General features: G+C 49.3%; 1 protein-coding gene and 2 long non-coding RNA genes across 9 annotated transcripts in view; 2 read left to right on the top strand and 1 right to left on the bottom strand.

Annotated features, from left to right (window-relative positions):
- KDM2B (lysine demethylase 2B) overlaps nucleotides 1-9,582 on the bottom strand; it is a 125,427-nt gene extending 115,845 nt beyond the window's left edge. For 4 of the 7 annotated variants that reach the window (XM_039231809.1, XM_039231684.1, XM_039231735.1 and 1 more), the window contains exons 1-4: nucleotides 8,616-9,143; nucleotides 7,404-7,548; nucleotides 4,378-4,456; nucleotides 3,066-3,112 (exon numbers count right to left, since the gene is read on the bottom strand). In XM_039231809.1, coding sequence (XP_039087740.1) covers nucleotides 3,066-3,112; nucleotides 4,378-4,456; nucleotides 7,404-7,548; nucleotides 8,616-8,648 — 304 coding nt within the window. In that variant the 5' untranslated portion in view covers nucleotides 8,649-9,143. Of the gene's footprint in view, nucleotides 1-3,065; nucleotides 3,113-4,377; nucleotides 4,457-7,403; nucleotides 7,549-8,219; nucleotides 8,247-8,615; nucleotides 9,144-9,558 lie in introns of those variants that run through there. The other 3 variants (XM_039231881.1, XM_039232014.1, XM_039231954.1) reach the window with 2 other exon arrangements.
- Nucleotides 9,583-9,708: 126 nt separating this feature from the next.
- Nucleotides 9,709-11,883, top strand: LOC120231875. The gene is made up of 3 exons (XR_005528452.1): nucleotides 9,709-9,864; nucleotides 11,017-11,109; nucleotides 11,721-11,883. It is a non-coding gene; the product is annotated as an uncharacterized LOC120231875 (long non-coding RNA).
- Nucleotides 11,884-12,420: 537 nt separating this feature from the next.
- Nucleotides 12,421-17,349, top strand: LOC120231932. Its single transcript, XR_005528460.1, has 3 exons — nucleotides 12,421-12,515; nucleotides 15,125-15,238; nucleotides 16,539-17,349. It is a non-coding gene; the product is annotated as an uncharacterized LOC120231932 (long non-coding RNA).
- The last annotated feature ends 622 nt before the right edge of the window (nucleotides 17,350-17,971 follow it).

Here is a 17,971-nt window from a genome sequence, read left to right as displayed (position 1 = left end):
AAGCGGCTTGTCCCAAATCAGTCAAGTGGCAGAGGTGGGCCTCAAACTAAGTTTGTCCAGCAACAAGACTAGGGCGGGGTTGAGGCCCCAGAATAAGTCATCTGTGCCAAGACTTCATTTGGGGGTCCATCATGCCATCTTCTGCACAGTATCGGAAAGTTTGCCCCTTCTGCTCTGATGTTCACTTCCTTCAGCATTTTTAGAATCCAGCTTAAAAAAAAATATGTCCTGGGGCGCCTGGGTGGCTCGGTCAATTAAGCATCTGACTTTAGCTCAGGTCATGATCTCATGGTACATGGGTTTGAGCCCCGCAACGGACTCTGTGCTGACAGCTTGGAGCCTGGAGCCTGCTTCGGATTCTGTGTCTCCCTCTCTCTCTGCCCCACCCTTGCTTGCACGGTCTCTCTCTGTCTCTCAAGCATGAATAAATGTTAAAAACAAACAAAAAGACAGGTAGGGGTACTGATACTGGGGTGGCTCAGTCTATTAAACGTCTAACTTTTTTTTTTAATGTTTGTTTATTTTTAAGAGAGAGTGAGACAGAGCATGAGCAGGGGAGGGGCAGGGAGAGAGGGAGACCCAAAATCTGAAGCAGACTCCAGGCTCTGAGCTATCAACACAGAGACTGACATGGGGCTTAATCCACAAACCATAAAATCATGACCTGAGCTAAAGTCGGATACTTACCCAACTGAGCAACCCAGGTGCCCCAAGTGTCCGACTCTTAAGCTCAGCTAAGGTCTTGATCTCAGAGTCTTGAGTTTGAACTCTGTGTTGGGCTCCATGCTGGGCATAGAGCCTACTTAAATTAAGAAAAAAAAAAAAAAAAGGACAGGCAATAACAAGTTCTGGCGAGGATGTGGAGAAACTGGAGCCCTTGTGCATTCCTAATGGGAATGTAAAATGGTGCAGCTGCTTTGAAAAAGTCTGGCAGTTCCTCAGGTTAAATATAGTTAACATATGACCCAGTTACCTAGGTGTAGACCCAAGAGAAATGAAAACATTATGTTCACACAAAAACTTGTACACAAATATTCATGGCGGCATTATCTATAATAGACAAGAAAGAGAAACAAGCAAAATGTCCACCAACTGACAAATGGATAAACAAGATGTGGCCTACGCACACACATACAAGAGAATCTTATTCAGCCATGAAAAGGAACCAAGCACTGAGGGTGGCTCGGTCGGTTAGGTGTCCAACTTCAGCTCAGGTTATGATCTTGAGGTTCATGGGTTAGAGCCCCCTATCTGACTCTCTGCTGTCAGCACAGAGCCCACTTCAGATCCTCTGTCCCCCTTGCTCTGCCCCTCCCCCACTCATTCTCTCTCAACAATAAAAAAAAATGTATAAAAAGGAATGAAGCAGTGAAACCTGCTACAACAGGGACGAACCTCAAAAACACGATGCTCAGTGAAAGAAGCCAATCACAAAAGTCCACATATTCTATGATTCCACTTCCATGAAATGTCCAGGATAGACAAACCCACAAAAGGCAAAAAGCACATCCCTGATTATTGGGGGTTGGAAGCAGAGGGGAGCTGGGGGGTACAAAGGCTGACGTTACAGGTTGTCCATGTTATGCAATCAGAGTGCTGATGGCTGCACAACATTGTGAACGTACTAAAAGCACTGAGTTATACACTCTAAAGTGGTAAAATAGTGAATTTTATGTTCATGAATTTTATGTCAATTAAAAAAAATGTTTTTAAACTTCTCCCAAAGAAAGTGATCAAATTGCATGGCTACCTCCTTTGCCCCGCTTTAAAACTTCCCAGGCCAGGGCACCTGGGTGGCTCGGTCAGTTGAGCATCCATCTGCAGCTCAGGTCATGATCTCACGGTTCGTGGGTTTGAGCCCCATGTTGGGCTCTATGCTGAAGGATCGGAGCCTAGAGCCTGCTTCAGGTTCTGTGTCTCCCTCTCTCTGGGACCCTCAGCTGCTCGCACTCCATCTCTCTCTCCATCTCTCTCTCCATCTCTCTCTCTCTCAGAAATAAATGAATATTTTTAAAAAAAATTTTTTAACTCCCTAGGGCTTCCCACCATACTAGGAGTGAAACCCAAACTCCCCACCAGGGCCTGTAAGACCCTAAATGGCCCTGGCCCTCTGACCTCTACCCTTTCCTCCTTTCCCCCTTACTCACTCCATTCATCCCCCACCTCCTGGCCTTTGACCTGGCCTATCCCTCAATCTGGAATGTTCTTTCTCACAGCTGGCCTCTCATCAGTCAGGTCTCTGTCCAAATGTACACACACACACACACACACACACACACACTCTAGGCCTTCTCTAACCAGCCCATCTAAGATAGAGCCCCCATCACTCAACATCCCATTACCCTGCTTTATTTCTTCATAGGCCTTATCATCTTCCAAGAAGGTATCAATTTTTAAAAACTGTTTACTTGTCTGTTGCCTGTCTCACCAACCAAGAGGACAGGGATCCTGTCTGTCATGTTGATAGCTCTGAACTTGCCTCCACGAAGGAGCTACTTGAGAAACACTTCTAGAAAGAACGGATTTACTGAAAGACATCCTGTAACATCTGAAATGCCAGGTCAGGAGTCTGGAACGCTAAGTGATCAGCTACACCCTGCAGGTGCCTGGGGAGTTAATAAGCATTTGCTGGGTACTCAGTGGCAAACCCCACCCTAGACCTGTCTAGAACCCTGAGGAAGCAGGAAGAATGATCCCTCCCCTCCAAAGTCTGAAAGTCTTTCAGGGGTCACAGAGCACGCAGTGTTTACCCAGCAAGCCCCAAACAACGCAAAGGGGAGATCTAAGATTGTGTTGTGATGGAGGCTAGGGTCCAAATCGGCCCTCATAAAACTGTGCGCTGGCAAACATCCTCTCACACAGCTTCTTGCTACTTTGCAATCTGACCTGTTCTCCGGAATGAGACGGTTGCAGCTCACACCTGCTCCTGCCTCCTCCCACGGGGACTTTCTTTTTGGAGGCAGTTAAAAATCTAAACAGGCGGGTGGCAAAGACCTCTGTCCCTTGTCCCCCCCCCCCCCCCCCGTCGGTCTCTCTGAGCTGCACACACAGAGTAAGCAACTTACCCACTAGGAGTTTGACATCTCGGACTGTGAAATCGGGGTCAGGCATCCTGGAAAGACAGGAGCACAGATATTTGCTGAGAAACCAGAAACAACAGAGCTTGGCCCAACCCTGGGGGCAGGGCAAAGCCATTTTTCCAAGAGGGTTCCCTTGCTCTCAGTTTGGGAGCCCAGAATGAGATAATCCAGAGGGAGGGGGGATAGACCAATGAGTCCCCCCAGGGAGGGTCACTCTCCAACCACTGAGCCCTTTCCTCACCCCCTCAGTCTCCCCAACAGCAACTCAGCACTGCCACAGAAAAGCGGATGGGACATCCACTGTCCACCCCACTTTGCAGGGGAAGATTGAATTGTGGTGTCAAACGTAAGCCCCAGAGCTAGGCATTCAAACATCTGCTTTGTTTTAGGGTCAGCAGCCCTCCCTGTGTCTCTTCCTTCCCCTAGCAAATAATCTCCAGAAAAGAAGCTGTATGGAGGGTCGGACGGATCCCTTAGGTTCAAAGGAGGGAAAAAAAGATACACATCATTCCAATTCCGGGCATTTGGTAACACAGGCCATAAGGACTATGGTGACGTTCCTATTAATTCACAGTGACGCCAGAGGTTTGATTTCTAGCCTGGGAATGAAACTCTTGAGCAAGCCTGGCAGTAGATGCCGGAGAGGGAGGAGAGCGGGGATGACACCCACAGCCTCCTCTCCACCCCAGCCCAAGGGGCGGAAACCTGTTCTTCCAGCCTTCCTCCCCGGACCTCTCCCCCCACCCCCCACCTGGAGCTCTGACAGATCTCTAAGAGAATGGAAACCAAACAACACACCATTGGGGAGGCAGGTGCTGGGGCAGGCAGAGGAATAGGTGGCGAGCCGCCTGGCAAGCCGGGAACCATGCCTTCCCCAGAAAAGGACCAATTTCCCACATAGTGGGAGTCTGGAGTAGAAAAATACGTATCTAGGTGCCCTGCCTCTGGGGTTAGAGGCTAGCCAATCCCTTCACAGCTCAGGCCCTGCTTCAGTTTCCTAATTTGGGGAGTACTATATTCGCTTTAGGAAGTCACTGCACCTAACTGCATGGGTCAGGGAAAGAAGTGAACACTGTTTAAGTACCCTCTGTCATCTCTGCCCAAATTCTCTGAAAACAATCTTTGGAGAGTTTTTCCCCTTTGCCAGGCCTTGAACAAAGAGATACTATCCCCAGGTAATGAAGAAAGATCCTTCTCTGTGATGAGAGGTGGGGAGAAGGGCGCAGGACATCCATCCCAAACTATAAACTGTAAGGGAGAGAGACACGGGAAGAAGCAATTAGTTTCAGCAACTTACTTAATCCCCAGTCCATCCTTTTCTCGAAATATCAGGGGAACCCTGAGAGCTTCTCTCTGCACGTACTCATAGTTGAAATCTGTTTGGATATCGGAATTAAAACAGGTTGGTTAAGTCATGAGGGAGCAAACGAACCACGATCAGACCCACTGATCGGAGAAAGAACATGGTTACACTGGATGTGGGTACCAGCTCCAGGGCAAAGCTCCCTGGAAAATGACAAGTTAATGGAGGAGACAAGGGGCGAGAGAGAAGCCAGGCCAATGATCAGCTCCTCTGCCTACTCAGTCATTCCCCGCATGCCCCACGGGTCAGAACTTGTCAATGAGCAGCCCAAGGCCAGGGAGGGTGGGGAGGGAGACTCACGAAAGAGCCCCGCACAGAAAAAGGCCCCAGATCGCTGAGAAAGAGGGACAGAGAAACGCACCCCAAGCTGGGCTCAGAAAAGTAAAGGCAGTGCAAAATTGAAGAATGCCACCTGGGAGGATCTGAAGCCCCAGAGAGGAGGCTGGGGGGGAGAGTTCTCATTGTAGCTGAGCATCAGGGAAGATCTTATTGTAATATCCTGCATAGTGAAGGGGGGTGGGGGGAGCTGGTTTCCCTGGAAACTGTGTATTTGGTGCCAAAATAACTAGAGAACTGGGCACAGCTTTGTTGTCTTAATAGAGAAATTCTGCTGCAGCTATTACAATACTTGCTTCCACTGGGTGACTGAGCAGAATGCTTCCCAGGTGAAGGCTGTATAAACGGGCCACAGTGAGGCCCGAAGAAAATTCACAAGGTAGCTTTCTGCCTCGGGTTTGTCTACCATCAACCCAAAAGCCCTGGAGAACGAAGGAGGCCTTAGTTTCTATGTTCCTCGAGTTCCAAAACCAGGGCATCTGACCCAACCTTCCTTATCCCTAAATATGGGGTTGAGGGAAGTGGAGACAAACCATCACGTCCCCAAATCTTTGGGTGAACAAGGCAATCCACAAGGGCATATGCCCTCTCTGGCCAGTCAGAGGAGAGATCACAGGCCACTGAAGCCCCTGCCCCAGGGAAACAGTTCACCAGGGCAGCCTGGTGGGGGAGGAGGCCAAGGCAACCCCGCTCAGAGCAAGAGGGAGAGAACAAAACCAGAGCTGGGGAAAGCCCTGACCTTAGCAGCTCAGATCCCCAGGGGCTCACACTGAATGGGGATTCCTAAGGATTTAAAGGCAGAGAAGTTTAAAAAGCTTCTACTTTGAATCCAGGCTAAGGGCTCCTTCTGTTTCTCAGCTCCTCCCTCGAATTTTGGGGCCAGATCTGAATTAACTACCAAAACGCAAAGACCCTCTCCTTTGAAAAGAGCCTGGACAGCAGATTTAAGGACTCTCCCTAGCTGGAATCCACCCCCTACACACGCCCACACCCAAAACCCAGCTCCACCCCCCTCCTCAGCTTCAACTTCCTCAAAAGAGCTTGAGAAAACACTCAGATCTTGGGCTGAGAATTCCTCATAAATGACTAGGAAGATTTTGCGTGTTGTTTTCTCCTAGGATCCACCAAACTCAAAATGGGAAGGAAACGAGAGGAATTAAAATCCCATTTGTGCTAAGGAAATTTAAAATGTAGTTGAAACTAGTTCTGCCCCCCTCCCCCAGACTGTCTGCCTCCATATGCGATGCTCTTAAGACCTGGCAGGCTAGAAGAAAGTTCTTCTTCCCTCCCCCAGCAACTACCCCCTACCACTGAGCCCCAGGAAGCAGTGGGCACAAAGGAGAAACTTCAAAAATGCAAAGCCAGGACTGTTTCATCTGGGGGCTAACCTACAGCCCCAGCCACTCAACCAGAACCTGGAGGGGGAGCCCCTTCCCCTGTTACCAGCTCACTGAGGGATGGAAGGGTTTTCCAAGGGGGTTGGGGGGGGGGGGCAACAAAATGGAACCGGTGTATTATAAAGGAAACCTTGAGTATCTGAGAAGAAAAACCCAAACGTAGAAACCCCAGAGAGCATAGGGAAATACCTAGGTTGCAGGGGCATCTCCAAAGCCCTGACCCCGCAGGCAGAGCCAGAGGTCACCAGGGACCCCTGGACGCCGCAGATCCATGCTAGAGCACCGCCCCAGTGCTGGCGAGGCACCACAGACACCTTCCTAACACTGTGGCCAGGGAGGAACTCGAGCCCTGAAGGTCTCAGGCTGGGGTCGCACCCCAGAACCCCAGAAGCTTTCCCAACATCTCTTCTAGACTGGCAGGGCCTACAAGGGACAGAACTCTCAAGGTCTCAGGCTGAGAAGGGACTTGGTTCCCCAGAGGGCTACCCCAAATTCAAACTCGGGGACTGAACGGCAGTCAGGGATCTCAGCCTGAAGCTTGAGGGGGTAAAACTCTCTTACCCCAGTCCCCACTTCAACCTGTCAAGGCTGAAGGGTCAGAGGCCTCAAGTGTAACTGGGGGCGCCAGCCAACAGCTCTGAACTCACCCAGCCTCTGCTCCAATCTGGCAGAGACCAGAAGGGAATGGAGCTCCGCAGACCCCAGCTGCTGAGGAGGCATCATTCGGTGACCGGCGCATCCGCAGCACCAGCTCCTAACTGGCAGCGCCCGAAATGGGACGGGGTTTGAGAGGCTTCGGGGCCTAGGGGGGCCCTCACCCCAATGTCCCAGGGACACCTCAGCCCCTCTCCCAGACCGGCAGCCGCACCTCACACAGCTCCAAGGAGCTGAGCGAGCTCCGGGAGGGGTCGAATGCCGCGCACCCGCCCTCCCTCTGTCCACCCGTCAGTCCCCCGGTCCCTCTGACCGCCAGCCCCCTGGCTCTGCCCACACTGGGGCCGACTGTGGGCGCGGGCCGGGTCTAGGCCCACGCCCGGCCCCCGTTCCCGCCTGCCCTCCTCCTTCGCCACCCCACCCCACCCCCCCCAGTGCTCGGCCTCGTTTCGTCACCGGATCCCCTGGAATGGGGGACGCGGGCGCGAAATACGAACCCAGCCACCAGCAGTTCCCTCCCCACGTGCGCTCGGCCCGCGGCGCGGAGGGCGGCCCGAGGAGGGGGCGCCTCACCTTTGCCCTCCATGGCGTGCACGAAGTCCCCCTGGTACAGCTGACTGCGCAGCTTCTCCTCCAGGCTGAAGCCGCGGACGCTGACGATCTCCTCCACGTCCGACAAGTCCTCGTTCTCGTCGTATCTCTGGCGGTCAATCGGGCGCTGCGGGGACCCAAACCAGAGAGCCCGAGGCATTATTGGGGGAACTGGGGGTCGCCTCTTACCCTAGGCCCTGCTCAAGCAGGTGCAAGAGTGGCGCGCCCCCCGCACCCCACCACCGCTACCCGAGCAACTTTGCGCAAATGCCAAAGATGCTGAAAATCGGGATAACGAGAGGGGCCCGCACCCCCGGGGTCCGGCTGTGCCCTGTACAGGGCACTCCCCTCCTGCATCTTCGGAGACCATGGAGAGGACATCTGGGGGGCTCTCCTTTGCCCCCCACCCCCACCCCCGATAGGTGTTGAGTTTTGTCCACTCGGCCGGGAGCCTGGTTATGTAACCCGCGAAGGGGGCTCCGCGCACGGGCTGGCGGGGCATTTGTAGGCCCCGGGAGGAGCCGCCGCAGCGCCCCGCTCGGCGCTAACAGCAGCCCGGGCGGCCGCGGCGGCAGAGCCGGGAAGCCGGAACCGGGGGCCGGCGGCATTTCTAAGACTGGAGCCGCCCCCGAGCTACTCGGGAAGCTGGAAAGCTGAAATGGAAGGGCTGAGACCCCGGCCACCCCCGCCGACCGCCCGCCAATGCTAGAAGGAGAGGTGGAGGGGGAGGTCGCGGCTTGGGAGGGGGAGAGGCAGACGGCCCGCCACAAAGCTCCCATCGTAGACCCCAAAACGCACCAGCAGCTGCCTCATCTCCCCACAAGCGCGCGCGCACACTCACTTCCTAAGGAGACTCCCCCACCACTCCCCGCATCCCCTGCCTCCTCCCTCGACCGCCCAGCGCCGGGCCCTGCAGCCCCCCAGATTCCGGGAGAACCCCGAGCCCGCTCAGCCCCTCTCCACGCCTTTCCCCGCTACCACCTCCCCACTTAAGTGTCTGAGACTCTGAGCCTCACAAGGGACTGGAGGAGTAAGCTGCTTGCTTCCTTTTGCATGCAATTTATTATATTTTTTCCGGTCCTCTTGCAAAATACAGAAAAGGAAAGAAAAGGCAGCAAGAAACAACAACAACAAAAAAAATAGATCTATCATTACCAGATACAGATTTGGGAAAAAAAAAAAAAAGCTACACACCAATCTTCTTCCAGAGTCTTTCTCTGCCTCCATTTTTTTAGGAGAGTTCACCAATTAATTGTCAACACTCCTGCCCCCTGCATTTTGGCGGAGGGGGGAAGGAGGGAAGACCAAAGAAAACAAACCAAAAAATAAATAAATAAAGCAAGCTAGAGCCGAGATCTACAAAGTTTTGCACCAACACTTAAGCAGATCCGTTTGCAAAGTCCTAGGAAACCATTTTCAGCAGTTGTGGGGGGGAGGCGTCGACGTCATAATCCCCGGAACGTAAACATTGTTGCCGATCGCGCTCTGAGCCTGCGGCCGGGCTAGTGGAGGGGGCACTCGGCCCAGGATCGGGGGGGCGGGGGCGGCTGCCCGAGGAGGTGTAGGGCGGGGAGGGCGCCCGGGAGGCACCGGGCGCCGTTAGCGCCCTGGCATCGCTGTTTTGTTGTTGGGTCACGAGTGCGCCTTGCACGCAGGCGCCGCCGCCGCCCGGGAGTTGTGTGCAGAGCTGACTTTTGGAGGGCTGAGTTGCAGGCGGCGGGCGCATCCCGGAGATGGCGGGGCAGGGAGGGAGGGAAGGAGGAGGGGGTGGGGAGGGAGGTGCAGATTTGCACGGCTGGCCTCAGCGGGAGTCGCGGAAATGCAAGCCGGGCTTGCTGGCTAGAAAGCCCCCGAGGCCTGGCACCCCCCAAAACGACCCCCCACCTCAATCCCTGCCCCCATTGCTCACGGCCCCCACGGGCCACCCCTCTTCCTCTTCCTTCATCCACCCCACCCCACTACCTACGTGGCTGACCCAAATTCAAAGCGCTTTGTATATATAATTGTTTTTTCTGCTGCATGTTTTGTTTTGGGGGGAAGGGGGGAGGTGGAGATCCTCTCCAGACCCCCACATGCGGACCTGCCATATGGAGGAGGCATTTTGGGGGCTCACGAAGAAATTAGCGCAGCTCCATACCTGTACGGACTGCATAACTTTTAAACTCCCGGACTCAAAGATATGGACCCACACACACGCAGGTACAGGAAATACAGCCAGACCAGAGCCTTTTCAGACCCGAGCTGACCGGAAGACGTTGCCTTTCATTCATTCATCCTGCCCGCGTCTGTGGAGTCCTTTACTAGGCGACGAGCCCTGGAACACAAGTTGGACAGTTTTTAAAGGTCCCTGCGCTCGCCAAGAGAAGGAAATAGATGCTCAGGAGTAAAATACCGAGAGAATCGGATCTGGCGCCTCCTAACGCAGCTGGCAAGCAGGCGAAGGGTAAGCCCTCATTGGCCGTTTATAAGAGAAAAGTCGGTGGAAAGGTGCAAAGCGCTCTGGGGTGGGACGCGGGGAACTTTGGGTGCCCCTTGATTAATCCTTTAGGAATTTTTGGCAGAGGTATTGGCACTCTCCTGCTTTCTGTCAATATACCTGGTTGGCCATGGCCACCACCCCCAAATCTGGAATCCTAAATATGCTGTCCTGTAATTCCATTATGAACAACAGTCAGGTAGCCTTTGATGATGAGAAAAGCTGGCTGTACACATTGCTGTAGCCCAACTAGGCCCGATCTTTGGGGTAACGATCAGGAGGAGATGACCACATGGCACCAGGGCTACAATAAAGGAACATTACAGATACTCAGAGCAGGTTTTGCCAAAAAAAAAAAAAAAAAAAAAAACCACTCCCATATTTTTATTTCTGCCATTAGCCCTTTAGGATAGCTGGAGCAGGTAATTTTGAGAAACTGAGGCTCAGAGAAATTATCAATCTGGATGATTCCTCTGCCCTCATAGGGTACCTAGTCAGTCAACACTCCATTCACACAGAGAGGTGTGGAGAGGAAGTGGCTTCCCCATCAGAGATCAGATGTGAACTATCAGCCCTGGCTTGGTCACCCTAAGAGACAGCTTCCCCCTCACTCACCTTAAAGTTTCCTGTCCTAGCTTTCTGTATTCTTTTCTAATCCACTCCCAAAAACTGCTCTTTGAAGTTTGTTTGAAGCCCAGTCCGCTAGATGGCAAATATCAGAATTAGTTTCCAAACTGAAATCGCCCAGTTTAGCTCAGTGTGAGTGAGAAGGGTTTAGCTTTCAACCCCTGTCAAGAACCAGGAACCAATTTATCTGCCTCCCTCTCACACAAGACCCCTTGCAGGGTAATAGTCTTATTACTCCTCACATTACAAAGAGGAAACTGAGTCTCAGAAAGGCAAAACCACTCACCCAAGTTCACAAACTTGTAAGTATAGTTAGCGGGGCTCAAACTGGAGCCTGGTTCCGCCCTCCCATGCTTTTTTAGATATTGACTACCTTCCCTGCTCCCACATAATTAAATGAACATGTTCAAAGGAGGGTCAAGAAAAGGAAGTTAAGTGCAATAAGGTAAAAACGAAATAGAATGCTTGATCCTAACTCTCTTTTCCTCCCAGATACCCTTCTCTCTCTCCCCATGTGGCCTCATGGTGTCCCCAAAGGCTGGTGTCAGGAAAAGATCCGATGGCAGGCACCTCGGTGCAAAAACAGTTAAGTCCATATATCACCCCAATGGGGAGTTCCTGGCCTGTCAGAGTGGAAAGGGGTTGAGTAGTCACCTAATTTAATCCCTTCCCTTTACAAACCATGAGGAAACTACAGACCAGAAAGAAGAATGGGCCAGCCAGGGGTTTGTTCCCCCTTGGACTCCCCCAGAAAGCCTACCCTGCTGCCTGGTCCTAAGTGGTCACTCAATAAATGTTGGGTCCTTGATGGATCACCTTCCCCAGCATATTTGCATTTTCCCTTTATCAGTAATTGGCAGATGAAAGGCTTTGTCCTCCCCTTGAAAGAATTCCAGGCATTTGCTCAAAGTGGGGGAGGAGGTTATTTTGGGCCAAAGGGGGAAGGGCCAAGACCCTTGAGCTCCTGGTGTTGGCTAATTGTCCCAGAGGAGCCAGCAGTAGGTGAGAGAGGGAAGGGAAGATTAAGGTTCTTCTCCAAGAGAAGTACTTTTTCCTGCAGGAAAAAAAAGACCAGGCCAGTTGCATTTGAAACTTAGTGATAATGACTTCCCGGACCCTCCTTCTCATTCTTACAAAAGACCCAGTCAAATCCTGGCTCTGTTGCCCTCATTCATTCATTTCTTCATTTATCAAAGGTTGATTGAGCAGCTCTGTGCTTCAAGACAGAGGGAATATAGAAGAACCAGCTCTGATTGTACACCTACTCCAGGCTGCACACGGAGTGGACAGATGACTCTAAAGGGAATTAGGAATCCCCAGAATCTAGAATCCCAAGACTTTCAAACTGTTAGAAACTGAAGCTGTTTTCATACTCATACATAATTGTATAAGAACTCCTGATTTTTGAGTGCTTACTATGTCTTTAAGCAAAGCTACTCACAGTTGCTATTTCTTTGAATCCTCATCTAAACCCTAATGAGCGAGGGTCTAGAATTCCCCACCTTTATTTCGTTACTTGCCCAAATTTTACAGCTGTAAAATAGCAGAGACAAGATTGGCACCCAGGGCTTGTAGGAATCCAGGGCTCACAGCCTTTACCGTTCACTGTATCTCCCAGTAGCGCTGTCCCCTAGGACATGGTCATTGAAATATTCTATGTCTGTGCTGTCCAATACAGCAGCCTCTAACCACATGTGGCTATTGAGCACTTGAAATGTGAGTAGTGAGATTGAGGCAGTGAATGTCAAATCTTTTTAACTTTAATTAAGATGTAAATAGCTGTATGTAGCTAGTGTCTACTGTTATGGGATTGTGCAACCTTACAGTGTTTTACAGAATTTGTCTTAACTCACCTACCAAGCCATATATACCTCACAGTCTGATTTGGCACCAGGTCTCCATAATCAACCTTCTGGAGATATTTGTGGAATGAACGAAGGGACCCTGAGAAAATGAGGCATTGGAATGATGAGGTGGAGGAAGGGGACAAGGTATGTCTGCAAAGGTTTCCTAGAAGGGGCCATCTGGTACAATGTAAATGGAGTGTTAGCCCTTCAACCACTCACTCTGGGTACCTGCCAGGAGCAAGCCACTGTAGGCACCTGGGGATGCCAGTTGGGTAGAAGATTGATCCCACCTGCCCAGATCTGACAAATAAACTTCTCAAGGACAGGTAATTGGTGATGGGGCAGGAAGCCTTAGAAATGGGTAACCACTTCCTGATATATATCATGCTGATACAAACAAACACAAAGATGCAATCCATTGTAGCCCTGTTTGCAACAGAAAAAGACTGAATATGGGGGCGCCTGGGTGGCTCAGTAGGTTAAGCATCCAACTTCTGCTCAGGTCATGATCCCACAGCTCCTGAGTTTGAGCCCAGAGTCCGGCTCTCTACTGACAGCTCAGAGCCTGGAGCCTGCTTGAGATTCTGTGTCTCCCTCTCTCTCTGCCCCTCGTCCACTTGTGCTCTCTATCTCTCTGTCTCTGTCTCTCTCTCAAAAATAAACATTAAAAAAATTAAAAAAGAAAAAGGCTGAGTATGATCTAAAAGTTAGGGAGCTGATTAAATAATTCTTGGACCATTTGTGCAATGAAACGTTATCAAAACACAAAGAACAAAGTAGTTCTACATATACTGATGTAGGAGGATTTCATGACATCCTGAACACAAAACAGAAAAGGTGTGGAATAGTTAGACTAAAATTGTGCTGACCACTTACATCAACCAAAGGGGACAAACCTATATCTGCGTTTATTCTTTCGTATATACAGGATTTTATTCGGAAATAAATAAAATGTAAAAATGGGGGGAGGGCACCTGGGTGGTTCAATCGGTTAAGCATCCAACTTCCACTCGGGTCATGATCTCAGGGTTCGTGGGTTCAAGCCCTGCGTCGGGCTCTGTGCTGACAGCCAGCTCAGAGCCTGGAGCCTGTTTCAGTCTGTGACTCCCTCTCTCTCTGACCCTCCCCTGCTCACGCTGTCTCTGTCTCTCAGAAATAAATAAAACGTTAAAAAAAATTTTTTAAAGACAATAAAGTTCAAATAAGTATTGTTTAGGTATATACTCATAAGCAGTAAGGTATAAATAAAAGCGAATGATTAACACAAAATGCAGGAAGAGACTCAACTCTGAACAGGGAGAAGTGCTGGTGATTTTCTGTTTCTTAATCTGGATGGTGGGCACCTGAGTGTAATTCTTTAAAATTTTACAAATAAAATTGTACTTATGAAGTATTCCACAATCTAAAAATTGTCTTGGGGAGCCTGGGTGGCTCACTTGGTTAAGCATCTGAATTCAGCTCAGGTCAGGGTCTTGCAGTTTGTGGGTTCAAGCCCTGCATCAGGCTCTGAGCCAACAGCTCAGAGCCTGGAGTCTGCTTCAGATTCTGTGTCTCCCTCTGTCTCTGCCCCTCACACTCTCACACTGTTTCTTTCTCTTTCTCTCAAAAATAAACATTCAAAACAATTTTTAATAAAAAATAAATAAGAATTGTTTTAAAATTGCTTCAAGTCTAAGAGCATCTGGCTGGCTGTGTGGGTAGAACATGCGACTCTTGATCCCAGGGTTATGAATTCGAGCCCCATGTTGGGTGTAGAGGTTACTTAAAAATAAAATCTTTTTTAAAAAATGGCTTTAGTTCTTTCTCCCCCGTCCCCACACATTCCCCCCTAGTTTCTCCTGTCCACACTCCCATCCCCAGAAAACTTGCTAGCATGTCTCTTGTGTGTCCTATCAGAAATAGTTTATACATTTACACACTTCTATATATATTTTCTATTATTATTATTTCACGTAAATATTACCCATTGTCCTCTTTCTTCCATTTTGCACTTAATATTATCTTGGAGATCTTTCCATATATTATCTGTAGAACTGCATCATTCTAAAATATTATGGAAGGATGAGGTAAGTCTGAATGTCATGATTCAGAAAATGTTCAAGATTGGTTAAGAAACAAAAAAAAATCAGGATATCGGTGCACCTGGGTGGCTCAGTCGGTTAAGCGTACGACTTCAGCTCAGGTCATGATTTCATGGTTCGTGGGTTCGAGCCCCACGTCGGGCTCTGTGCTGACAGCTAGCTCAGAGCCTGGAGCCTGTTTCAGATTCTGTGTCTCCCTCTCTCTCTGACCCTCCCCTGCTCACGCTCTCTCTCTCTCTCTATCTCTCAGAAATAAATAAAACATTAAAAAAAATTTTTTTTAAATCAGGATATCATATATGCTATGATCCCATTTAAGTTAAAAAAGAAGAAGGAAGAGCTTGCATGGAGCAGCAAGCCATTAAGTTTGATCACTTCTGAGGAGGGAGAAAACGTTGAGGGAGTTATATAGAGACCATCATATATTATTTGCCCTTTTATATTTATCAAATATTTCAAACATAAAGGCGTAGAAAGTAAATATACCAAATATAACAAGGACTTGTGTATCCACTTCCTAGCTTTGCCAAGTCCTAGGTTTTTGTCATATTTTGTATTACTTTTGCAATTTAATAAATACTTTGGGGAAGAGCATACCATGCTTTCTCTGTTCAAGTGATTGGAATTCCCAAAGACATTTTTTCCTTTTTTTTCTTTTTTTTCCCCCACCAGTCCCATGTCGATTGAAGTATCACTTAGAAAGAGCAGCTTACAAACAGCCTGAGTGTCAGGCTTTGGGCATTTGGGGAAGACTGTGTCGAGAGTTCTACAACTTGGAAATAACAGGTGAGTTAATTAAGGGGTTAACTCCAGGAGGCGAGTCCTAAAAGTTCAAAGAGACTTTCAAAACTTGCATCTTTGGATTGATGGACAAGTGTATTAACCAATGGAAATCAAAGTCCAAGCATTACTTCATCATGCTAAATTATCATTGGTTGTCAATCCCTGGGGGCCGGACTGCAGGGCTGGCAGTTAACCATTTCAGGAACGATCTTGCCCTTAACATCAATTTTATTTTGAAAGATTAAATGGGGACAGATGAAAAGCCTAAAAAGATCCCCCAGACCTTCAAGTGTCGTTGTGGATTTCACCCCAGCAGGTAGAGTTCCGCCCCACAAAGGAACACCCCGGGACAAATTTCCTGGAGAAAAGTTTTGAACCTTTAAAATGAGGAATCAGCTGACCTTGCTTAGTGAGAGGGGAGGGGAGGGGAGAAGTCCGATTCACTTTTTGTGCTGTCAGAACAGTGTTGGAGCCAATTCCATTAATCTTGCAGAGCAATCAGTCACTGAGAGGATTGAATTGCATTTCCTGCCCCAAAGATGTAGAGACCGATGACCTTTGCAGCAGCCCTCAGACCCCCCAGTTCACAGCTGGAGAGAGGATGTGTCAGCATTTACTTTCGGGTCTCACCCTGTCCTTTGTTCAGAACTCAAACTCTTTGTGCGCAGGCTGCTGCAGGGGTTTTTGTAGTTGTTGATGCTGCCGATTTTTTTTTTTTAACCTCCCACGTCTTGGAACTTCTGAGAATCAAACTCTCTATTTAGCAGAAGATAATATCTGGAGGTGCCCCCAGAGAGGGAACCAGAATAGAGGCTGGGGAATTTTAAGAGAGGCCATTGGACCTTCTGGCTTTCATTACTGCCCCTTCCTGGGCTCCCTGAATGCTGCAGGCTGAACTGGATAGAGCCAAAAGCCCTGCAAGAGGAATAATAATGCCTTATGTGGACATGGGTCTGTTACCCAAAAAAAGCTTTTACATACATGCATTACCTCAGGTAAAAAGGAACTGCGAAGAATAAAAGCATTTACATAAAGGGACATTCTAAATTCCCAAATCAGGTGAGCAATATGACCTCGGACAAGATGCCCAGACTAAGCCTCAGTTATCACATCTGTAAAATGGGGGTCATAATATCAAACAAATAAGAGTTATAGGATTAAATGAACGAGTGTTCTACAACAGGGTGGTCATGTCATGTCTTCGTTAAAATTAAGTCGACCTTCTTTCCCCAGCAGGCCTTCAAAGTCTGAACGCGCTCAACTGTTTTGAGTTCTTTGAATAAACCTGCTTTCTCTCCTCCAGACCTTTGCATTTGCTGACCCCTGCGCCAGGAGCAGCCTCTCCTGCCAGCCATCCTCTCCGTAGCCCGTACTTATCTTCTTGGAACCACCTTTGATATCTTCTCTCTCCTGCCCCCCTCATAATTCTCATCACCTGATCTTAGTGTTGCCTATGCCGTCAGCAGACTGGGAGGCCTAGGGGTGTAGGGACCCTGGCTGCCTCCCTCATGGATGTGTCTCCTGCCAAGCACAGCGCCAGCACCTACACTGAAAGCACATGTCAAAGCGCACCAGGCTGACTCAGTGAGGAGAGCATGTAACTCTTGATCTTGGGGTGGTGAGCTGAAGTCCTACGTTGGGTGTGGAGCCTACTTAAAAAAAAGAAAAAGTACCTGTCTAATGGAAGTCCAGCACCCCCACTGTGCCTCCTTTAGTCCCCGAATTCCTCACCCTTCCAGAAATCTAGGAGTAACAGTACTGAGATTTTCTCCTGTCCTCGTAAGCCATATTACAACATCCTTTGCAAATGGAGTCAGTGGCTTTTTACCCCTCCTTGAAATGCACTTCATTAATTCACCAACTACTTACTGAGTACCTCCTAGGTTCCTCCACAGATCAGCCTTTATAGGAGAGCCTACTCTTCTCCCATAGCACCTCTTCATGGCACAGGCAGGCCTTCCACCCTGGTGAGGCTAGGATGCTCTTGAATGGAATAGACACTTGGCTCTTACCCCAACCCCAAGAGAGAAATCTCTGAGACCTCCCCTTGCAAAGTGAGAGTCAGGTAAGTTTGCCCAGCTTACCCTAGCACAAAGCTCTTAACATTCAGAATACTTGTGATAACTACAATAAAATACTCATGTGTGAACAGTCTATTGTCTGACTCTCTCTTTTAAAGGAAAAGGCCCGGGGCCTCTGGGTGGCTCAGTGGGTTAAGCTTCTGAGTTTGGCTCAGGTCATAATCTCATCACCATCTCTGAGGTTCATTGGTGAGTTCAAGCCCGCATGGGGTTTGCTTTGTGCTGACAGCTCAGAGCCAGGAGCCCGCTTTTGATTCTGGGCTCCTTTCTCTGCCCCTCCCCCGCTTATGCTCTTGTTTCATCTCCCTCTCTCAAAAATAATAAACGTTAAGATAGATAGATAGAGGGACGCCTGGGTGGCTTAGTTGGTTAAGCGTCCGACTTTCGCTTAGGTCATGATCTCGCGGTTCGTGGGTTCGAGCCCCGCATCGGGCTCTGTGCTGACTGCCAGCTCAGAGCCTGGAGCCTATTTCGGGGTCTGTATCTCTCTCTCTCTGACCCTCCCCTGCTCACGCTGTCCCTCTCTCTCCTAAAAATAAATAAAAATAAAAAATATTTTTTAAAAAAGATAGATAGATAGATAGATAGATAGATAGATAGATAGATAGATAGATAGATAAAGGAAAAGTCCCTAGAGTGCCTGGCTGGCTCAGTC

The sequence above is a fragment of the Hyaena hyaena genome, unplaced genomic scaffold, assembly GCF_003009895.1.
Source record: "Hyaena hyaena isolate Hyena2069 unplaced genomic scaffold, ASM300989v1 scaffold_0, whole genome shotgun sequence".
Lineage (NCBI taxonomy): Eukaryota > Metazoa > Chordata > Mammalia > Carnivora > Hyaenidae > Hyaena > Hyaena hyaena.
Note: the sequence above shows the minus strand (reverse complement) of the source record. Positions and strands in the feature narration are given on the sequence as shown.